The 18452-nt window shown below is 37.2% G+C and overlaps 1 protein-coding gene across 16 annotated transcripts in view; it reads right to left on the reverse strand.

The window, feature by feature from the left end:
• Patronin (calmodulin-regulated spectrin-associated protein patronin) overlaps positions 1-18452 on the reverse strand; it is a 71781-nt gene continuing 53329 nt past the window's right edge. For 3 of the 16 annotated variants that reach the window (XM_076389210.1, XM_076389209.1, XM_076389214.1), the window contains 23 exons: positions 17966-18420; positions 16767-16882; positions 15442-15552; positions 13171-13252; positions 12392-12611; positions 11191-11701; positions 10939-11105; positions 9394-9570; positions 7825-7958; positions 7580-7733; positions 7304-7502; positions 6972-7204; positions 6076-6250; positions 5675-5955; positions 5300-5590; positions 4997-5233; positions 4742-4919; positions 4052-4171; positions 3074-3169; positions 2549-2647; positions 839-1072; positions 281-563; positions 1-146 (listed from right to left, as the gene is read on the reverse strand). In XM_076389210.1, the coding sequence (XP_076245325.1) occupies positions 2-146; positions 281-563; positions 839-1072; positions 2549-2647; positions 3074-3169; positions 4052-4171; positions 4742-4919; positions 4997-5233; positions 5300-5590; positions 5675-5955; positions 6076-6250; positions 6972-7204; positions 7304-7502; positions 7580-7733; positions 7825-7958; positions 9394-9570; positions 10939-11105; positions 11191-11701; positions 12392-12611; positions 13171-13252; positions 15442-15552; positions 16767-16882; positions 17966-18420 (4698 nt within the window). In that variant the 3' untranslated portion in view covers position 1. The remainder of the gene's footprint in view (positions 147-280; positions 564-838; positions 1073-2548; positions 2648-3073; positions 3170-4051; positions 4172-4741; positions 4920-4996; positions 5234-5299; positions 5591-5674; positions 5956-6075; positions 6251-6971; positions 7205-7303; positions 7503-7579; positions 7734-7824; positions 7959-9393; positions 9571-10938; positions 11106-11190; positions 11702-12391; positions 12612-13170; positions 13253-15441; positions 15553-16766; positions 16883-17965; positions 18421-18452) is intronic. The other 13 variants (XM_076389211.1, XM_076389215.1, XM_076389213.1 and 10 more) reach the window with 13 other exon arrangements.

Here is an 18452-nt window from a genome sequence, read left to right on the forward strand (position 1 = left end):
ACTATATGACGAGAGGCATGTCTTTTTTGTTCGGCAAATTCACTTTCTTCCCTTGCCACAGACTATTGTGTATTGTAAAGGCATCTATGGTTACAGTCAGATGCTTCGTATGAACTTGGGAAAAGCATTTTCCTCCCGAATTGTATCTGGAGAAAGACAAATGTACCATGTAGGAAAGTTCAACGACTATGAAAAAGTCGCAAATATTTGGCCACTTGAGAATTCAGAGCAGTTTAGTTCTTGCACCTTCGTTAGACGTAATTATATGCATATTACTTACTTGAAAAATTTGTCGAACATTTTATCGATGACTTGCTTCGGTCCTGTACCGTACAACTTCGATACTTCTTCTCTATCTGGGCAGTATGAATAGAGAGCCCGGAATTGACAGCCAGCATCCCGAAATAAAATCAAGAAGTGCTTGCTTTCCGATCTCGCGATTTCATCTAAAACTCTTCTCTTTGCTTCTTTGTTCACCGTGCCGGGGAATACACAATACTCCACTGCGTTTAACATTATACCACGATTTGACTTGGTCGTAGGTTGTTTATACAATCTTGGACCTGTTAAACAGCAAGTATAATGAAATGAAAATGCATTTAAATTCATACATTTAAACGTTATGTAGCTTCAAGGGAACATTCCAATACTCCAACCAGAATAATTTATTAATACATTTTTTAATAAACAGATTTGTGTCTAACGTTTTTATGAAGACTATTTATTATTAAAGTTTCATAGAAATTGGTGATTGCTATTTTAGGATGTTCCCTTGTAAGATTCAAAATACTTTTGATGAGATTCAAGTGCTATTCATGCCATATCTGTGTTCACCAACCATTATAGTCCATCATAGAACTTGGCGTGCTACTGATGTCACTGCTACCGTCATCGAACACTCTTCTCTTTGTCATCAAGCCAGGAGGTAAAGAGCCAGGCCCCGATGGCGAAGGAAGATGCCTCATGCTACCCATACCAGGACTCGGTGCTCTCCTCGGGGGTGTCGCCCTGCCCAGACCGCTGTCCGTATCTGTGTATCGACACATCATACCGTCTTGATCACTACTCGAACCTGCGAACGCAAGCTCAGTATATGAAGATAGAAATAAAGAAAAAGAGTCCGAACATACGTGTCCGTTCACGATAAAGGACAAGAATACGATTCTCATACGGTCGATCCTGTAACGTTTACCCATCCAAGCAAGAAGATATCCGAACTTACATTAATTAATAACTGTTAGTCCCTGATAAGACCGAGAGATATTAGTCACTTGTTAGACTTACGAGAGACCAAGAATATCCATCTTCATTAGCTTGCGTCTAATACATAAATTCATTTTCAAAGTATTTCCATGTAACATACGAACACAGGGACAAAGACTCTCTGATACTATGTTGATGTCTATTTAATTTATAAAACAGGGAAAGCTGATCATGATTCTATGTTCATCTAAGGAATATCGTGTCAGTGACTTCAACGAAAACGATTTTAGCGATTCATAATGGAGACTATTTTTCTAGGACTTGTAACGCGACCAGGAACAATGGATAACTTCAGTTATGATCAGACACGATTACTAGTGATAAATTTACGACTTCAAACGGACAAATAAAGAGCAGCAAAATCATCTTGTGATCGTGTATGAGTTGTTCAATGAGAAGTTAGTTAAGTATGATAATTGAATTGCTATTCATTGGACATCAATTCAAGATGAATTTGCTGCATTGTATCACCATAATACCTGGAAATAAAAACAGAGAGGAATGGCAGAAAAAATACATATCCAAAGTAAGTGATAGGATAACCGTATGATACAGGACCTAAATGTGAGTCAGAGTGAAAGGTTATTAAATGGAAACTGGAACCACCAACAATAATCTGAAAAACACTGAATATATCCGCACCCAGAACCAGTGCTGTACAACAATAAGCCCAACAAGCATCAACTTAATCTTATCTACTGCAGCAAATGAGTTATCCTGTGAATGAGAATCAAACTTCCATCTGCTCTTGTAAGATTTATTCAGGAACCTAATGGTACCTCGTACATTAATCCTAGAACTCCAAACAAGAGGCTCCTCGAACCCACAAATTGAAAAACTTGTAAATCAGACTTATTTCCCTTGAGTCAAAGATTCTCTACAAATTATTTATTATCATATACATACACTTTGAGTACAATACTCTGAAATCCCTGTTGCTGTTATGTGTCAAGAACACTGTGCGCAAGAAAAAGAAAATGTCCTATGCATTAAACACTCGGGAGTTCTAGGATTAATGAAATAAACATCCTAATGGATTACAAATTTGTGAATGACTCATGGTCCAAGTAGTACAATAGCAGATGGAGTTTTGAAGACGTATAAATAATGTGCATGTTGGTGTATGCGTGTAAGTATATCACTGCCACCTGTGCTCCAATCTGCCACCATGCGACTACGTGTGTATGCTATAGCCTACAAAAAATTGGAACGGTGTACGGGACACGTAATACTTTTGCACGATAGAAGGGGGATAAATGTATTCCAAGTCACTGGTGCTTCTTACCACACAAATTCATCAAGGAATTAGATTTTCTCCCCTTAAAGTTTTGGTAAGTCGGGTATTTAGGCCTGCCTCTAACCTGTTGCTGAGGCTCCTGCACATCTGCAATAATGCAATGTTTACCTTGTTACATTCCAAACGCTATGTACGATCAAAGGATTTAATAATAGGGGATGCTTCAATCGTACGTCATTGCATCAGGGGCAGAGTCTAACTACGAGCCATGTCCGCTAGGAACATCAAAAATTCAAGGTAGCCGGTGCAGGTTGGTGCAGAACAACGTTGCGTTCCAACTGAAAGATGTCTACTATAAGGCGCTACTTAAAAAATAAAGGTTATACCCTCGAGTAACCTTGCTCGGGTATATTGGAGGATAAATATCAAATGCTAATGAAATATTCAACATTGTAAGATTCATACGTAGCTGCCCATACCAGTGATACATCCTGCAACGAGTCTACGTTCATCAAGCCAAACGTTTAAGGAATATGATACGGCATTCTTTCTACGAATAATGATTAAACCCACCTCTGGATGTCTTGTAGGAACCACGTCGGCCAAGTTGATTCATACTTCGACAAGGGGAGGAACCTCTACCGTCGTCGGGCGAATCTACGGAAGATACTAAAATAGGGTACACCTCTATTACAATCAGTTAGTTCCGCTCCAGGTCTAGATACTAATAATTTATGATATTTTTCACTACTAATAATACTACTATATAATTGACAAATATATAAAATGTATGGAAACATGCAGAATCATACGAAGAAAAAGTGCTATAACACTTCTACGTTACAAATGAATAATTTTGAGTAAAGTAAGTAGATACATAGACACATATTTTCCAATCAGGCTTAGGTAATAGTACATCGATACCTTCATTCTAATACCACGTGTTTGACAAAAAAAGAATTTTACAGGAAAGCAAAAGAAATTATTTCAGCGTAGCTTTATACTTTATACAGTTATATGGTATATTTTTACATGAAGAGCTTTCGTGGGATTATCTACAATTACTTATAATACAGCTAACACAGTTAACTATTAACAGCTACCTATTAACTATTAGAAAATAAAGACAGCTGAGTCTGATACGTGGTTTCTGTTAATTGTGAATAAAATCTGTAACTAATTTCTTTTTATTAAAATGATTCTCGACGCAGAATTAAAAGTAAATGTAGAGACACTTAAGACCCAAATTTTGTAGAAAATGATGGTACGTGGTATTAGAATGAAGATATCTATATACTTGATAAAGTATATTGCACTTTCTTCCGTTCAATGTGAGACAACGCAACGTGACAAAGTAATGACAACAAGTATAAGCGAACAAATTTCAATCAGCGTGTTAATAAATAATTATGAAAAGAAAAATCAACCAATATTTTGAATTTTGTTGTTCGTTTAGCACTTCGTATGCGTATTTTTATGCGAATACTAACAAGTACATATGTATGTGATGTCTCAAATACAAATGCGAGTCAGAGTGTGTATTGTGCATACCCCTGAGACTGCCGCCCCGATAAAGAGGGCCAGAACGTCGTTCCTCGAAATGGGCAGCAGTGAGACTGTCCTGCGAGCCTCGGTAGTAGTCTCGCCTCATCGTCGGGGAGGTCAGCGACGCTACAGTAAGTGTGTTAGTGCAAAACAATCGGCTCGAATTTTCTTCACTATTCTAGTTCATTGAAATTAGGATATGTAAGAAAAATCAACTACGACTTATTTAATCGTTCATTATAACCCATTGGTAAACTAGCATAGCTAAGAAAATTTTGAGCTTGTGAACTGTGACTGGGTGAGATCTCGTAAAAAGTATTGCAACAAAAAAAATCAGTATAGAAAGACGGCGTTACAAAAAAAGGGGAAAAAATAAAACTTTTCTGACTCGAACTTTCGCCATGCAAAGTATAAATGCAGATTACATTACAACACTTAGAAACTGTCGCTATTAAAATATTGTAATCAAGGGATACACTTGTTACGATAGCTGTGGTATTTGTTATCTTGGAGATAACGGTTTGTGGCGCAGTAGAATATGTCACACAGAAATATATAATATTAATAGTTTTAGAACAGTTAAGCTACACGAGTCCTACTTCATTTCTTTTTATGCATGTGTAATTAATCTCCAAGAAACACTGATCATTGCAACAAGTAACTGCTACTAAAACCATGTTACATTCTCTGCCATACCTGTGCTTAGATTAGAAGAGGAACCCTTCTTTCCACGACTAGGTGTGAGAGCTCCAGAATCCAACTCTGCACCAGCATCCACATGGATAGTCTTGGGTCGTGGTCGGGTCGTTGCAGTCTTATTACGCAATTTGGTTGGTTTTATTGCATTGAGAAGCTCTTTATCAATGACTTTGCCCTAAATCACGAAAGCTATATTTAGTTACTGACTTATGTCAAGGAAATATTGTCGATAAACGTAGAAGGAACACATACTTCTCTTTCTGCTTCTTCTATTGCTTTTTTAACTTTATGTTGTTCTAAAATAGCTGCTCTTCGTTGCCTCTCCTCTTCTTTTTTACGAGCTCTTTCTTCTGCTTTTAATTTTTCTTGTTCCCGGCGTGCTTGTGCCTCTGCTTCTTTTCTTTCTTTCATTTCCTCTTGTTGCTGTCTTCTTTGCAGTGACAGAAGCATTATGCGTTCTTTCTTCCTCTCCATTTCATCCAAAGAATTCTATAAAAATAAAACAATTACGACAAAAAATAACATCTATCAGATTATTTCCTATATGAAACTTACTGGGTCGGGATTTGCAAGCTGATTTCCGATTATTAAACCAACACCAGATTGACGACTTTCCGCACTGGCATCGTGTCGTTCCCTTTGTTTCTCCCTTTCAGCTTCTCTCTGTAATTCTCTTTCTCTAAGTTCTTGCCGCTGAAACTCCCTTTCTTCCGCTTGGCGCTGCTTTTCTCGATCAGATTCTCGCTGACTTTCTAAGTGTTTCTGCCTGTCAAGAGCAATAGTAGAAGGGGATTCAGGACGCATCGTGAAATCTTCGTTTTCAACGTACGACGATGTACTTCTCTCCTGTGAAAAAAGATGACAAATTTTAAAAAACTAAGTCTCCAAAAAATATGCCACACAAAGCTTAAAATAAAGTTGCGTATTTACCTTCTTGGGGGAAGACCTCTTCACTCGGAGAGTTGGTTTCGGTTTCTTCGGTGCATCATTGTCGAAACAAATGTAGAACCCTTTCTCACCCGCGTCAGTTGGATCAAGAGGGGTTACTTCTGGGGTACCTGATGGAGATGGTGTGGCTTCTCTTAATGATGGATGAGGTTGAAATGAATTACGCGATATTGTAGGTCTAGTTGGTGATGGAATTCTATATGTACGGCTGCCAGACGAGATGTGCAAACCTCTTATACCTTGTGAAAGCTCATCGTCATTTCCTTTAAAATACATAGATGAATGAGCAAACAGAAAATGAAAACAAAAATACAAAAGTCAATGACCTCTACATAAATGTCATACAGTATATTTAAGAATGAATAAAAGTAAAATATATTTACCGATAAATGATATATTTTGTGGCTTCATATCATCAACAGGTGGAGCTGGAACAGGTGCATGTAGCGCAGTAACTTGTCTCTTTTCTGTAGGGCTTTCACACTTAATTGGTACGTGATGTACAGTTGGCCTTTTTGGTTCGGGGCTTTCACTCATTAACTGACTTATTCGATGAACCTATATAAGTTTAAGATGTAACTAACATAATTGATATAATTTTCGTGAACATAGTATAACACTATCAACACTATTATGACACGTTCAGATACTGTTGAACTGTATACAGATAAACGAACCTTGTAAGAGTAACTATATGATTTAATAGTTGTAGATGAATTAAAAAAGTGCATATTGTTGATACTGTCGAGTATATTTTAACAGAGAACAAATAGTTTCATTAGAAACAGAAGCGTTCAGACGTCGAAACTTCAGTCGGCGAAGTGTCTGCAGTACTAACTAAGTCTTAAGAGTATCTATAAATGTACATTACATCACTAACTGGTTTCATGACGACAGTGTATATACATGAAGTAATTCATTTAGCACCTATGTGACCAAAAAACTAAGTAACATGCAATCGTCACGTATAAACATGATTTCATTGTTAACAGAAATTTAGAGTGTAACGTCTTATTATTTAACTCATTTATGTTTCAATATTTCTTCACTAATATAATACGATCATAAGAACCAATTGAAAATGAAATAAAGTTATCTAACCTTGAGCTAAAGACGCTACAAAAAATATAATCGATAATGCTAATAGTAAGTTCGAGTGTATTTTATTTTAATATGTGCAAGTAGGTCAGTCAAGTAGGTAGTAGGTAGTACAGTCAAAGAGATATTCATGTTTGTCAACACTATTGTATGCAAATATTGGTAACAGTACAGTACTTACAGCATTACGATGTTGAGGACTAGCAGAAGATGGTGGTGTTTGATTAAAGATAGATGAAGACGTTGGATATGTAGAACCAGGATGACTCATTTGATTATTACAAAGACTATGATCCCCACCATTGAGATACCTTGGTTCCTGTGTAGTATCATGTAAAATGAATCCTTTTTGTTGTGGTGGGTGTGTTACCCAATTCCGTGTGTCTTGATATAAACGCAAATCTTGTTGATATACTACAAATTACACGATTCAAAGGCATTTAAAATATTTGATTAAATCTTGACATTCATGTTGTACATTAAATGGTTCATAAAAGAGAAATATATACATACCTGAGGACTGAGAACCATATCGTGGATCTATTGTTTGCTGGTAACCCACTGCAGCCATCTCATTTGCTAAACTTTGCGTTGGAGGTGGTTGACCCCACATTCGTCTTTGCAGTTGCGGTTGGTCATGTAAATAAAATTGCGACTGTTGGGAGTCCGGCATCTTTGACGTTAATGGATTCATGGGTGCCATTCCAAAACTCTAAACAATACCAGAAAGAAAATAGGTATCATAAAGTAATAAAGGATGCATTTCTAAATAACGAAGGATGCACGCACTTGCATATGTTGTTGACTGAGACTTTGCAACTGCTGTAATTGTTGTTGCATTTGTTGTTGATGGTGCGTCATTAAATGCTGCTGTTGTATCTGATTTTGCTGATTCGCTAAGCGTTGCATATCGGCTTGTATTTCGCTAAGACTGCTATTCATTCTGTGGAGAAATATTGTGCGTGACTGCTAAAAGAGGCTCAAGAGGCTGGGTGTTTACAGAAGTGTCTTACAAGATTGAAATAAATACTGACTGTGATATAGTCTGATGATATTGCTCAAGATCCATATTTTCAATGTCTGGAGTACGCCTCGTTTCAATAAATGGTGCAGTACCATCGTGTTCCAACCATTTATGTTCAACATCCCGAACATCCTCACTAATTTCCTACAGTCATCAGTATAAGTATGGAAAAATTATTTATGAGTTAACGTCACGGATGTGATGTACAGAGAGAAAAATGTGTAATGTCTGTGGGGAATAACCGATTTATAGATTTGTAAGTTTGTATTTATAGATCTGTCTAATTTGTATTATCCTTCTGTATGCCCTCCAATTGAAGTAATAGACAACATTACAGCCAACATAGATTAATGGCTACAGTTAGCTACCCAAGTGAAAACATGTGTAAAACATTAAGTCAACGCCTCAAACTATTATCCACCTCATACAATATATATATACACATGTAGTTTAGATATAAGATTTGTCTTCTCGTTAGTTTCGTGCCAGAGCATAATCAGAACACAAGATTAAAGAACCACCATCACCACCACCACAAACAATCATTGTAAATAACATTTAAAACACATTTCTATTCTTGTCCAGGGAGTGTTTAGTACTGTACCATGCATTCTGAGGAGGACATTTTACGAACTGCATTCAAATAGGAATAGAACGGTGAAGTTTCTCAAAGACCACAGAATGCACTGGGACTGTTTCGTTTTCCTCTATAGCTAAATGTAAGCAATAATAAGCAGGATAATCATTCGCTGTTAGAAACTTAATTCAGATGGTCCACTAATAAAAAATTATGTAAAGCATTTGGTTCTATCTTGCTTGCAGCATATTATAGCATTTTTATCATTGCTTCAAAAATATCTGACATTAATAATTAAAAAGTAAGTGGTCAAAACCTTTTCTTCAATTACGCTATGTATGAGAAAGATACAAAAGAGAATTAAGAGGGTACACCACTTTGAGGGTTTCAAATCATCAAAAGTTGTTTTTTTATTGCTTTGTTAAGTTTCATATGTGTAGAATGCTTTGATAAAAGAATTTTTTAAAGGTAATTGATGAAGTTATAGCATTGAGGACTGCATAAACATATTCAGAATAATGTGAACGTTTTTTAATCTGGTTGACAACATTAAATTTGCATATCTTCACTAAAAAAAAAAAAAAGAAGAAGAGTCTGAGGAGACAATTGTCTATAAAGTATTTTAATTTGTGGAAATATTTTAAAATTAATCGGATGAATAGTTTCAGAGACCTGCTGGCTGCCATCAAAGGTCTTTCCAAACGTGACAACAAATGATCTTATATCACTCTGCTATCTTACAATTTCCATGCCCAAGTAAAGCTAAAATGTTGCTTAATTCTGACCCAAAAAGATCTCAATATTCCATTAAATAATTACTATAGAACAGAAGCTTCAAATTTGCCTATTTTTCTACACCTCCAAGATGGTATACCCCCTTAACAAATGTCTGAAAGCCATACATAAGCGCGTATGTAAATTGCTAGACAGATCAGCGAATCGAATCAGCAAATTTGTTTCAAGATATTCAAGTACGGGACCTGGTTGTATGATGTATCGTACCTTGAGCGAGAAAGGTCTCTGTGGTTTTTCTTGAGAGGGTTGTTGGGGTACAGGGGTCGTCTCAGAAACGCTTGTTGGGGTCTCCCCCGAAGATCCGGAGGTTACAGGAGTGGGGGGACCGATTTCGGCCGGACTGTCCCCCCCAGATGTTGATGAAGAGGGAGATTTAACCTTACCCTGCAACCAGCCCAAGCACCGCGCCTTGTTAAGTACTTGGAGTCCGCATATGCCGAGTCCAATATGTCACCAACCACCACACCATGATCGGATTGTGTCTCCATAGTCAAGTTATACGTTACATTCAAGCTCTAAATGCTAAAGCCAATTTAACTTGCTATTGCACAAATTTATATTTCATCAAGGAAATATAAAATCATTTGCTGGTGAGTGATATCTGGCTAGAAATTGTACATATCTCTAGTCTCAGTAGACTACTTTTATCATTATTAATTATCTAACGTAAGTTCTTTTAGGTGAACTATCTTTTGTTATCAGCTGCTACGTTATGCTTCTATATCATCCAAGTTTTGATACTAATTGTAGATATTAATAAATGCTATATAAGGAAATTTGAATGTAACTTTCTCTGTTAAAAGTTGCTACAAATTAACATTAAACATGCATACCATCACCAAATTAAGACAAATATTATTTTTTTAAATTTACATTCATATTTGTTTTTGTAAACAAAATTTCTATATAAAAACGTATAAAGCAAGAAAACAAGAATGGCATCCAGATAATTAGTTACCTAATTTATTATACAATGTGTACAAACTACTTATAAATTTGTAACTTTGTGATGCTATAATCTTATTTCGTTAGCATGCACTTACCACCAAATACAGCTGAAAGGTGAGAAAGAAACACGTATTATAATAATATTGCTGGCAATAGAGATTATCTGCGCTAGCCATTATGGGCATCAAGATTATATTACATTTGCAACTATGCACACAAATTCATTACTTGATAACTAATGATACATAACGGCAGATGTTATGAAAAAAATAAGTAAATACTGAAAAAATATGCTGCATTTACCTGAAATGAAAGATTATTACTGCAAGCTTGCTTGCACACTACTTTACAGAAATCAAACATAGTAATACAGCCAAATACAAAACTCAAATATACATAGACATATACAGGAATAAATACTTGATACTTTTCAAATCTACACAAACTGTATTGTAGAAGAAAATGAAACTGTTTAGTGTCCAATGTACGATATAATTATGCTTTGCTCTATACTAAACACCCGTGGCTACATATTTTAAGTACCTCATGGCTGTATTCAATGTTCTGTTTCAATAAAACAAGTTTAATGTACATTTCCCCCATTTTCATTCTAAGAAATATTGAAAAAACAATACTTTTACTTTGCCACATATTCAGAAGAAATAACTGATTATGCACATATTTATGAAACTTATTTTTATCTTTCAATGACGGAAACAAATCATCAAAGTGGCCATGATCAGGCTGAAAGGTGATTGTGATGTTCAATATGAGAATCGTAAATTTGAATATCTCGCGTTTTACCTTCGTGACAGCTTGCAAAAACGCGGCTTTTCCCACTTTTTGACGCTGTTTCGACATAACAACCTCCATTCTCCTCTTCTCGTTTTCTATGTGTCGACGTTTCTCCTCCAGCTTCAATCTAATATTATTCAGTTGTGAGGCCATAATCGTGTTACCACCGTTTTCGTCTGCTCGCAAGAACGTTACATTCGACTGGTCAGTATCCAGAGTGTTCTCACAAACGACGTGCTTTCTTAACTAACAAATACGTACCGACAGTGTGTTGTTCCGCCTGTTGAGATTGCTGATTGCTCTGCTGTTGCCACGTCGTCGTATTCGGTAACGTGGCGAACGTCGTTTTCTTCTCCCCATTTCCGTTCCCGTTCGTCTGGCCGTGTTTCTTATTCGATAGATTCGATTTATTTGTACCATCGTCGCGTTCCTGCTCGGTATAGTTCAAATTGATCGCCTTCTCCGAGCTTTGCCTGTTCAAGTTCGCAAAGCTTGCTAACTTAGACGTGTCCCCTTCCGAACTATCTGTTTCACTGGAATGTAAAATCTGCTTGAGCGCGACGTTGTCTAAACTAGAATTCGAAGCCTGTCTCCTCAATCTTGGCGGTTCGTCGTTGCCATAACCGTTGTCTGCGAGTATATGTTGCACACCACTTCCATATACGTCCTGAACGCTAGATCTCGCAGGCAACGTCGGCTCTGTGGTACTTCGTTTCCCTATATGTGCTCCGACTTCCTTGTCTGGATTTCTACCAAAGTTGTGTAAATTATCCTGCATCAAAAATTGGAATTTTAGAAAATAATTTAAATTCGCGAACAATAATACCTAGTTCGTTGCAGGAATTTTGGATCAGAGAACTATTGGTAGTGGATTTAATATAAAATATCCTCTTTTTAATTATTCAGATGCACATAGTGTAAAGATTTTTTTTTTAAAAGGACATGCTAAAAGCATCAACAGTAGGAACTGTGTACAATAATCAGTTAATATGATTAGTAACCAGTTCTTACTATTACAATAAACCAATTTTTTAATTAGTAGTATCTCATAATGCCCCTATTTCTATTTATAAAAATATGTAATACTTTCAAATCCTTAAAAAAATACTTGCTACTTAAATGAATCTCAAATACATTGCTGTATTTCCAAAAGCCACTATAGAAGTCTAACCCCGACTATCAGGTGAGAACACTATCAAAGTAAACCTAAAGCATCCCAGTCTAAAGGCTTTGGTAAAATACTTGAGCACACCCAAGTGGTATGTAAACGATACCCTCAAAGATTAAGCCGCCATACACGCTTCTCGACCTTGTGACCCTCTAATGAGTACTCTGAAGGTACCATTTGATTCCTCTTCACGAGACCTCTAAAGAGAAGCGATAACACGCTCTTTGATCCAAAATCCACGTACAGACTTGACACTGTACTTCGGCAGAGAGCACAGAAACGCTCTGAACTCACCTGAGATCCGCCGAAGTTTTCTATGGTCAGCTGAGAGTCGTCCGAAACGCTGTTACGCCTGGATCGTCGGCCAGCATAAGAACTTCTTCTCTGTTCTTCCCAGTTGCTCGGCCGACCAGCGGCGTCTGCTCTTGCGACCGATTTTTCATCAGCCACGGAGCTTAACGTAGGAATGCCTTTGCCACGATGGACCACGAAACTCTCTTCGCTCCCCGCTCGTCTGTGAAATACGAAAAGCTGAGAAATAGGGTAGAAAAGTAATAGAACTGAATACAAATTTACAAACGATGAGAAGTTGAACCCTTTGAAAGAATAGTTGCAGCAAACGCCGATCGCATTTCTACGTGGGAAGCATTTGTGTAGAGCACTATTCTACACGCTTTACAACTTGTTATAATTATGTACGCTGCTACTTATTTTGTTATTTATAATGTGTTGTTTTATTGCTCCATCTAGAAACTTGGTCACTGGACTATATAATAATTCTATTAGAATAAATTAAACGTTCAACCAGGCAGTGTTCACACAATCGAGCTTTCTATTGTATGACTAATCTTCTTAATTATTCTAAGAGAAAAATGTAGTAAGAGAGTTTAAAAAACATTATGCACACAGTTGTGTGTGTAACAGAGGTAAAGTAACTCACCTGGGCAAAATTTACGTAAAAAAGAACGCTCAACAAGAGTGCTATGCGATCTTTATGATTTTTAAGGATTACGTGTCTTGTCTTCGCTTGACGAAATTGAGAAGGACATTTTAATACAATGTGAACAACGTACCTGTCGTCATGGGAAAAATTCTCGGCAGTCTGTTGCAACGATTGCGACTTCTTGACAGAGGAGGACGACGGTGCTTTCGCAACTAGAAAATAATTCAATGCTGAATCGATCGTTTACGTACGCATCTAGAAAATAGTAGCAATATCTAAATCAGTGATCACTTCTGACGTGTGTCGGAATGAAAGTTCAGAAGGATGTTTCTCTGATCGGTGTGCAGCATTTAATAATGCACGCCGAATATGAAACCGCGTGCGAAATTTCTGTGCATGAATTCGAATAAAAAAAAAATAAAAAAAAGAGGGTAGGCGATTAAAAAAATGAACATGCTTTGTTGATATTGGGGCACAGAAATTTCGACACGCAGGCCTCTAGAATCGAGATCTATGGGGAAACAGAAGCTCTTTTTATCAAACACTGGAAAAATATACACTCGTCTGATGGACCAAAGGTTTGATCAACCCCTCAGCGAACTGAAGATAAAAATATTTGAATTTTCATCTTTTCAGTCCTTGGAGTAAGCTGAACGGAGGCTGATAAACGAGAGAAAATTAAACAAAATCCAGAGGTATCATTAAAATTTGATTTGAAATTATTTTCAATTTTAAAAACAGCATAATCCTTTAAGCAAAAATTTCCATCTGGATAGTCACATCTTAGACGAATTTTTGTTTCTCTAATTTAATTTTTGCCACGTGTGAAAAATGTCGCTGAGAAGTTAACACTACTAACTAATTTCTAACACTTCTAACCGTCTTGTGGTACTGTGTCACAATATCGATAACCCATTAAACAATTCAAAAAAAAAAGGAGAAGGAACAAAACAATGTACGGACATAAAATACAAAAGATACGCAATAACGTAGACAAATGTACGTTTGCAAAACAAGTATACTAACTCAATATGGAGTGGATATATATATTCATATTAATGAATCGTCCAGACATCACCCTGCATCACTCAATGATACAAGACCATGAAACACCATGCAAAAAAAAAATAAAAAAAAAAGAAAGAGGGAACTGAAAGTCAGCGCGACAATGCAAGCAGCAACCGATCGGCCAGAACTTAAAACGAATGACGAAAATCGGCAGGCTATGTTCCATGCAAATCCTGTTTAAGAGGATCTCGATATGCTCTGATGGCATTAATTGCAATTTCTAATACTGTTAGTAAAAAAAAGAAGCAGTGCACCTAGTGATATCTGCGTCTTGTTGCACAGTTAATCTAAACACCATCGAGCCACTTTTTAAATGCAAAACGCATTTTTTGCAATTCGTGAAGAGAAATCTTGGTTTTTTAGTCTTCTATTTCTTCAGCAACTCGCTTTTTTCTGTGTTCAAACGTTGTTTTCAATTTATTCTATTTCATATATCATATAGGATGCTAATGGATAAGCGATTGATGTTAGGCATAATGAGAATGATAATATATTTGGCAAACAAAAACTGATGTATCCCATACAAGTGTTCCAAATTCTATTTATGGAGGTATTTAAATATTCTACAACAAATTTTGGAAATTTCAATTTTTGAAACTCCAGTTTTTAATAGAAAATGCTAATTTTAAAAGGAGAAACCAGAGAAATGTAAAGAAATTTAATTTTTTTTTAAGCTACTCTATTTTTTCTCTACAAAATTTTATAGATATTGAACACAATTTGCAACACTTGCTAGAGTTATCCTACACACGATTTCATAAAAAACGTCAAATAAAAAATTGAAAACATCATTTTACCACCAGCGAAATAATGACGAACTCAATTACTGATAAAACTATAATAATTGTGCCGTGTATACATGTGCCATTCACTCTCAAAATTCACATAAGTGGAATCCAAATGTGGACTTAAGAAACTCATCTTGGCACAAAGTATTTCACTCGAAATAAAACCAACACATTACCAATCACTAACAAAGCTCAAAAACTGTTCATATAGTCCACATATACACGGTACTATATCCCAATGAAAGCAAAGTGAAAATGCGTCGCATTTAAAACGTAGTAATCCAAGATGAAGAATTACAAAAAAAAGAGAGAGAGAGAGAGAGAACAAGAAACCAAACAAAAAGAAAAAGAAATCAAGTCTAAAAGAAGACTATCGAGGAACGAACGACAAACTCGAGAGGTTCTCGATCCCTCGGAAGACTCTTTGTTTACTCTAATCATTAATACTTTTAATTTGTTCAATCGACACGTCAGCCTGCGAAAATTCAAAGAGAAGACCACCTAGTTGGTTTTCATGATTTGGTTGTTTGGTAACGTGTGGGTACCTGTGAAGCCTGGCGCGGATACGGAGAGGTTGCTTCTCAGATCAGGTATCGGAGCTATAGACTGTGGTAGACTTCTTTTATGAGCTACGCCATGACTATTGCGCGGGCAGTCTGCCACCCGTCACCGCACACCGTATTCGTTCATTGGCAACCGGAAGTTGACGAAAGAAGAAGGCGAGGATAGCGTTGTTGTCAAGCGTCAAGGAAGGTTACGCCATAGAAATATATGGAAATATTACAGTTTTAACATTAAAGTTCTATTAATATCACATTAAGTACGTTGGAGGATCGTCGGTCTGTGTTTCATTGTTTCTCCTCTTTCATTAATCTTTATTTATTCTCTATCCTTAGAACTTAACTCTCGACTTAATTCAAACGGACACAGAGAAGTAGGAGAGAGACCAAAAAAATACAGATGCGTTTATTAGTCGCTGCTAAGGATCCTGGATCTCGAGACTGGGAACGAGTGTGTGTACTGACACTGATAAAAAGCGTGATCGCCGTTCCGACTGCGGGCAACGTTCCTTACCTCTGCCACTCCTCGACAAATAAGGAAATAATAATCCTCTGTGCATAGGCAACCGCGTATATACTGGGTGGAAGAGATTCAGCGAAGTTGTGGTGGTATTGGGGGATAAAGAATAGCGATGGCTGCTTGAACGTCTGTATGGCGTAATGGTACATATTCTGCTGATGGAGGAAAAGCGAGGGATCAGACACTTGAGTCCCTTAATTTTTGCATAGACACTTGATAAAGAATTTGACATTGCATACCTGTGTATAAAAAAGTTTATAGAATAAAATAATATTGGACAATATTCAAGAGACGATAATAAAAGTGGTATGTTATCAGATATAGTACAGTTTTATAAAATAAAAATAATTATTGATAAAAATTTGATAAGAGTTATACCAAGAAGAAGAGGTGCACTTTCTGTGAGCTGCTAAATTTTCTTCACCCAGTATACGTATAAAGGTTTCTATAGACACATCATAATACAGACCATCTAAAGCTGAAGGCTCTTAAAATCTCTGAATTATCGGTTACTGTACAGTAAAACACCAAGGAAGAAGCAAAACAACAACGGAGACGCATTGCCCGCAACAGAAACGGAACTCCATGGAAAAAAAGTATAATAAAATAAATTATAGAACGGGTAAGTCCAATACAGAATGTACGCAGCCTTCACCAATCACATTAATCCGATACCAAGGTTCCATGAACCCTTCCCGATCAAAGGGTGCGTTCATAGTGTCGAACAAATCTCTCCAAATGCTATTAATTCGAGAATTGTCATTCAGGTCACTTAAAATGCGTTACGTACCATCTAAGAACTGCATCGCCCTCTCCTCGCCCGGATAACGTACGCACTTTGCAGGGTGGATCTCCAATACGTTGTACATGTCCGCCAGGAAAACGACTAAATTTTGCTTCATTGACCTGATTGGAGAGGAAAAGATAAAGAGTTAAAGGCTTAAAGGAAAGGCTTAAAAAAGCACAGTGTTATTTTTCAGAATAGAAAAATAAAAATTATTTCATGTAGGAGGAGATCTGGTTTGCGGTACTTATTCACAAGGAAGTAATATATTTTCTGTTAACTGTTCAAGTGGTGGAATGAAGTCAGAATAATATACGTATTAAATTAGACCTACTTAGATCTGTGTCTTAAGTAGTAATTAAGTAATAAGGATGACAAATAATTAAAATATAAATTAATGGGGACAGCTCCTCAACCTTAGATCGCCTATTATCTTATTTAAAATAGTTAACTAAATGAGAAATTATTATATTTAACCTTATTACAAAATGAAATTACTTTTCCTAATGAGAAGAGTTCCCCGAGTCTTACTAAACGAGCTTCTTTCTTAATTAAATCTTGAAGTCTGTAATTCTATTTACACAAGCCTATATAGAATCTACGACGTGTTTCTATATAGGCTGTTTAGCGAGGGGTATCAGGAATTTGAAACGGGAATTCTATACATACGTTAAAACAATGCAAAGGTCCAGAACTACGAAATTACATTTGAGGTTCCCTAGTTAATAACTGTTGAAGGTGAAACGTGTCTGACCTGTCTTATTCTACTGGCATCGCCTCGCCTGATCTGGCTATTACACGCCAGCAGTAGAATAAGACCTAAGTCAGACACATTTCACCGAAACACACAATAGCCATTTCTGCAGCAGTTAATACCTCTGAAACGAAGCTTCGAATACAATTTCATCATTCTTGACTCTTGCCCTATTTTGACCTACAGAATCACCCTTTCAACTTCCTGACACCTGTTATTACACAACACTTTATAAGTACATTACCATAATTTATTCTTTCAAACAATTTCTACTCAGATCTAATAAAGAAAATCTTCTGAAGCTACTATAAGGCGTCGGCAGCGATAAAACCACCACGTCCTCATTCTGTCCTCCATATCAAAGCAACTCGAGCAGGTGTGCAAACACTTCACTCCCCCATTTGAAAGCTAAGCTCGCACAGATCTAGAGAAATTTCCGCGAGACTCTTACCCCCTCATGTACGTCACGTCCTCCGGTTGCATGTGAAAAATGGAATAGGGTAAGCATCTGTTACAAAACGCGTGGACCAACGACAGATTGTGGAGCGCGTCGGCGACCGATGGTCTCTTCGATACCCGGATGTCCATCCAGTTCAGCTCGCCTGGGCAATAGAATGCCACGACCGCGGCTAGACCGACACCATCGCACAGTGATTGGAAGTCCTTGGCAGCTGGCAGCTCTGGCAGTCGCGTCTTATCGCCGGCGCCCTCCTCTGTTTGGATCTTGGCGATCAACGCGTGCGAAGCGTGGCTTATCCAAAGCAGGAGCCCCTTCTCGTGGTCCGCTGGAACGTCCACCTCCGCCTGGGGATCGAATCGTCGAATCGCTGAGACGACTCGGTCCCCCGTCACCACTTCTTTCGCGTACAGGACCATCAGGCCCTCTATCACAGCCATATGCGCAGACTGTAACATGTGATCACCAGACGTGTGAAAGT

Source organism: Calliopsis andreniformis, chromosome 12 (genome assembly GCF_051401765.1).
Source record: "Calliopsis andreniformis isolate RMS-2024a chromosome 12, iyCalAndr_principal, whole genome shotgun sequence".
Lineage (NCBI taxonomy): Eukaryota > Metazoa > Arthropoda > Insecta > Hymenoptera > Andrenidae > Calliopsis > Calliopsis andreniformis.